Source organism: Eimeria tenella, genomic scaffold (genome assembly GCF_000499545.2).
Source record: "Eimeria tenella Houghton genomic scaffold, Eth_scaff37, whole genome shotgun sequence".
In the NCBI taxonomy this organism is placed as follows: Eukaryota; Apicomplexa; class Conoidasida; order Eucoccidiorida; family Eimeriidae; genus Eimeria; species Eimeria tenella.
Genome location: NW_013543286.1, coordinates 2,129 through 7,128, shown reverse-complemented (window position 1 = coordinate 7,128; position 5,000 = coordinate 2,129). Strand labels below are relative to the sequence as shown.

The following is a 5,000-nucleotide window of genomic DNA, read 5'->3' as shown; positions in this document are numbered from 1 at the left end:
CACGGAAGAAGGCCAGCTCATCTTCTGAGGGTTTAGGGTTTAGGGTTTAGGGGTTTCCCTGCAAACTGCAGCGTGTGGGGTTGCTGCGACAAGGGCGCACAGACACCGCAGCAGCAGCAGCAGCAGCAAATGCAGCAACAGCAGCAGATGCAGCAACAGCAGCAGCCGCAGGCTGCTGCAGCTTCTTGCCTGAGCTGCATCTCGAAACCCTAAACCCTAAACCCTAAACCCTCGCACGCCGGCGAGAAGGAAGCAACTTCGGGGGTCTTTTATTTCTGCCTCCTTTACTGTGCACAAACATGAAAATAAATTCAAATCACATTTTTAAATCAAAATAAAATATTAGATTTTTGATATAAATAAAACCACTTTGCGCAACAAACGCATGCAGACTCAGGTGTACGTACACCCAAGCGCATCTTTGCCGCCTCTTGCTGCCCGTGGCCCCCAGCTAGCTGCACAGCTAGCTGGGCATTAAGCTAGCTAGCTGGGCATTTAGCTAGCTAGCCGTCTATTTAGCTAGCTAGCTAGCTAGATAGCCGGACACCTGGGTAGCCGGCTAGCTGTCCAGCTAGCTGGCCATCTAACTAGCTATCTAGCTAACTGCTCAGCTAGAACGGTAGCTAGCTAGCTAATTGGCTAGCTAGCTAGCTAGCTGGGGAGTTATTTAGCTGCCTAGAGACCTAGCTAGCTACCAAGCTAGAGGGCCAGCTAGCTAGGCAGCTCTGTAACGCCTGAGCTAGCTAGCTAGCTGAGAGGTCCGTGGCTAGCTAGCTGAGTGGCTAGCTGGCTACCTAGGCAGCTAGCTGTAAGCACATATAGGTGCTGTAGCTTTCTCTGTACAGACACTGGAACCCCGTTGGCTCATTTGTATACACTTTATTTTGTCTTTATTTGTTTTGCTTTTTAATTCATTTAATTAGTCTCTGTTTACTTGTTTTATGTTTGTTCGAATATTTGTTTTGTCTCCTTTTGCTAACTTGTTTTTAATTTAGTTTTTCCTTGTTTGTTTTTTTTATGTTTTGTCTCGTATTTGTGTTAATTTTTATTTTTTCACATTTTCTTGTTTTAACAATACAAACTGTTTGTCTAAGTACCCAGTTCTCTCAGTGTACGTACTGTTTAAAAAGGCTTTTGGATTTTTCGTTTGTCTTAGTTAATTAGCTTGTTTTATTGTTTAATTAATTTAATTAATTTAATTAGTTTTGGTTCCAAAGTAACCAGAACAAATCCGAAAAATGAATTCGCCGAAACTGCCGGCGGCTAGGAGCGCCGCCTCTGGGGTGTACGTACACCTCAGCTTCGCCGCCTGTTCTCGTTTTCAGAAAATGCAAATTCGAAGTTACATTTAATCTTTTTTCTTGATAAATTAATGTCCATTTGTGTTTTTGAAGGCTTTTATATTTACATAAATGAAATATAAATATAAATTCGCGCCGGCGGAGCAGCAAGGCTCTTGGGGTGTACAGACACCCGCGCCCAGCCATGCATGCACATAAATGCGCGGAAATGCATTTATATGAATGCCAGGCAGCATGGCATTAGTTTTAATCAATATAAAGAGCAAAAGTGGCATTTTAAAGTGGAAAAATGGAACTTCTGCCAGTTTAATTTGCTTCGTGTTTTCTGCAGACGAAATCCAACACCCAAACATGAGCCCGCGCGTTCGCGCGCTGTACATACACCCCGCGAGCCCTCCGCCCTCTCCCTAAACAATTCAAACAAAAGCCTCCCTGCCTCGTCCGCCTCCCCTGCCGCTGCCGCTGCCGCTGCTGCTGCTGCTGCTGCTGCTGCTTTACTTCCTGCGGGCCTGCAGCATCTTCTCCCTGAGGGGCCCCGCAGAGGGAGCGCCCCTGCCGAACCGCCTGTAGGCCTCGTCGGCCTCTCTCTGGGCAAAAGGCAGCAAAGGGTTTTCGGCCTTGAGGGGCCCCCAGTGGGGGTTCTTTTTGAACTCGCCTTCGATGTATTTGGCCCTGGCTTCTGCTTCTTCGTCGAGTTTTTTCCTCAACTTTTTGACTTTTTCCAAGTTCATATATTGTTCTAACATCCTTCTTCTTCTCTCGGACTCTGGCAGTTTGTTGCCCTCCGCCACCCACGCGTTTAGCCGCGCCTGCACTGCTGCTGCGCGCCCGGGGGTGCGCTGCACGTGCTGCAGCTGCTGCTCGCGCTGCCGCTGCTGCTCCCGCTCCTCCAGCTGCTGCCGGATTGCTGCTGCAGTCCCAGCAGCAGGCTGCTCCCACCGCCGCAGGGGGCCCTCCCCTGCTGCAGGGGCCCCCAGCGACGTCCGCCGCCGCTTCGCAGGCGGGGAGGCCCCCGGGGCCTCCCTCGAAGTCGAAGGGCCCTCTCCTGCAGCAGGGGGGCCCCCCTCTGCTGCTGCAGCAGACGCCAAGTAGGCCTGGTACCCTCGGGCCCCCCGTGCTGCTGCTTCGGCGGACAGGGGCCCATCTCCTTCGGTGGTGACTCGCAGCCTCACAGACCCTCCGGGAGCCCCAGGCGCCCCGGGGGCCCCTCCAGGGGCCCCCCCGGGGGCCCCCCCCTCCTGCGGGCCCTCGGGAGAGGCCTCGGGGCTCTCGGGGGCCCCCCCCTCCCCGCCGGGCGGGGAGGCCTCCAGGAAGGCCGCGAGGTCCTCCTCTTCTGCTGCTGCTGCTGCTGCTGCAGCAGAGGGCTCTTCGGCCTCCGGGGCCAGCGCAAAGCGAGGCAAAGGAGGGGAAATTGCTGCTGCTGGAGGCGCAGCAGCAAGCCAAACTCCTGCTGCAGCGCTAGCTAGGCAGCAGACGAAGGTGACTCGAGCCATGGTGGCAGCTGGAGGGTAAAGAAGCGAAAAAAAGAAAGAAGTTGGGTTTTATTTCTTTTTCAAATCTAAAAAACTAAAACCGCATTTATTGTTCTTCTGAAACAAACAATCTGCTGCTGCTGCAGCGCAGCAGAGCCTCGCGGCTGTCAAGCGGCAGCGAGGCCGGCGGGGCGGCAGCAGCTGTGCTGCAGCGCTGTCTGAGTGGCTGTTTGGGGTTTGCGGGAAATTTCAAATTTAATTACCTTTTTAATCTTATATCTTTCTTTATTTTTCTTTTATTTCAACAGCTAGACACTCCATTTGGCCCCAACGGCCTAAATCTGTCCGCGGCGCCGCCGCCGCCGACGCGGCGAACAGCCGTCAGGTGTCTCGGCAGCTCGACGCCTCGGGACTTCTGCCGCTAAAACCCAACCAAATTTGTTTTTCTTTTTTTAACTAATTTTATTTTATTTTATTTTGAAATATTTGAAGGCGTCTTTGCCCATTTGCAGCCCCGAACTGCCAGAAGACGGCCTGTCGATACACCCGGGCAGGTGACCAGAGCAGGCCTCTCTTCTTCGTCCTTTGCAAATCAGATATACAGCTTCAAAAGATCCATTTAAAGCTTCTCCAGCTTTTTTTTAACTTTATTTCCCTTATCTTTCTCTTTATCTTCAATTAAATCAAATAAATAGCCCCAAACCCTAGACCCTAGGCCTTAAACCCTAAACCCTAAACCCTGCGACGCGGCGGGCTCGCCGAAGAGTCGCAGCAGGCTGAAGAAGGCTTTAAAGGGTATTTTGGAGTAGATCTTCTCAGAAAAATAAATAAGTTAATTAATTAATTAAAAGAAAAGGTAATTAACGGCCTTTTTCAAAAGAGCAGCAGAGAATAAGGAGCCAAAAAGCCTTTCTGGCAAACAGCTGCAGCACGGCCATTCGGCGGAAGCGCTTTTGTTCAAATTAAAATTTTAATTTTTTCCTCTTGAATCTCATTTTATTTCAAAGTCATTTTAAATGCAAATAAGGCAACGGGAAATAATAAATAAAAACAAATTTAAAAGATTCTGTAATGAAATTAAACAGAGAAATCCCACAGAGGCACTGGTTAGCTCAGGAGGACCACTGGTCACCTGCTACGGCAGCAGAGGCAGCAGCAGCAGCAGGCTGCAGCAGCAGCAGCAGCAGCATCGGACCACCCTCTCAACCCCAGGAGCAGCAACAGCACAGTAGGAACTTTAAGTGAAAAAGAAACGGAGGACCGCTGCTGCTGAGGCTGCTGCTGCTGAGGCTGCTGCTGCTGAGGCTGCTGCTGCTGCACTTTCTGCTGCTGCTGCTCCTGCCCCTGCTGTTCCTGCTGCTGCTGTTCTTGCTGCTGATGCTGCTGATCGTGATGGACGCTGTGTTGCTGCTGCTGCGGTAGCAGTAGCAGCAACTGCCGCTGCTTCGGATGCTGCTGCTGTGTTGTTGTTGCTGCTGCTGCTGCTTTGCTGTTGCTGCTGCTCCTGGTGTTCGTGCGACGGGGATGCCGCTCCTGCCGCTGCTGCTGCTGCCGCTGCTGCTGCTGCTGCTGCTGCAGGTGACCAGTGGTCCACCTGGGCCAGCCAGTGGCTCTGTGGTTCTGTAAGTCCAACTGCTGATTTCTCTGATTTGTTTCTTAAGAGATCCTTTTAAATGAATTCTGTTTTTATTCTTTTAAACAACATTATATTTTTGTGGAGTTTTTGTCACTTTTTGTTTATTTTCTTTTTCAATTAAATTCTCTTCATGAAAAACCCCACAAGCAGCAGGCAAGAGGGGCTTTTCTGCGGGATCGATGGGATCGGGATCGATGGGACCGGGGGGCCCCCAGAGGGGCCTCCAGAGGGGCCCCAGAGGGCCACCAGAGGGGCCCCCAGAGGGGCCCTCAGAAAACACTTTTTAAGGTGTAGAGGCTGCCTAAGTGGCAGTCTCATAACTAGTTAGTTGCAGCAAGCTGAAGCAACCTGCGACTAGCTGACTAGCTGTAGCTAGTTGCAGCCAGCTATAACTAGCTACATCTAGCTACAGCTAGCTGTAGCTAGCTGTAGCTGTAGCTAGCTGTAGCCAGCTGCAGCTAGCTGTAGCTAGATGTAGCTGTAGCTAGCTGTAGCTAGCTGCAGCTGGCTGTAGCTAGATGTAGCTGTAGCTAGCTGTAGCTAGCTGCAGCTAGCTGTAGCTAGATGTAGCTGTAGCTAGCTGTAGCTAGC

At 51.1% G+C, this 5,000-nt stretch overlaps 2 protein-coding genes across 2 annotated transcripts in view; one reads left to right on the top strand and one right to left on the bottom strand.

Annotated features, from left to right (window-relative positions):
- The window catches only part of ETH_00011545 (uncharacterized protein), a gene marked incomplete at both ends in the record, with an annotated part of 6,207 nt that extends 5,994 nt beyond the window's left edge, over positions 1-213 (top strand). The window contains one exon of the mRNA XM_013376533.1: positions 72-213. Coding sequence (XP_013231987.1) covers positions 72-213 — 142 coding nt within the window. The remainder of the gene's footprint in view (positions 1-71) is intronic.
- A 1,582-nt stretch (positions 214-1,795) lies between these two features.
- On the bottom strand, positions 1,796-2,794 carry ETH_00011540 (uncharacterized protein; the record flags this gene model as incomplete). The annotated part of the gene is made up of 1 exon (XM_013376532.1): positions 1,796-2,794. The coding sequence occupies one exon, from the start codon at positions 2,792-2,794 to the stop codon at positions 1,796-1,798; it is 999 nt and encodes a 332-aa protein (XP_013231986.1).
- Positions 2,795-5,000: the final 2,206 nt, after the last annotated feature.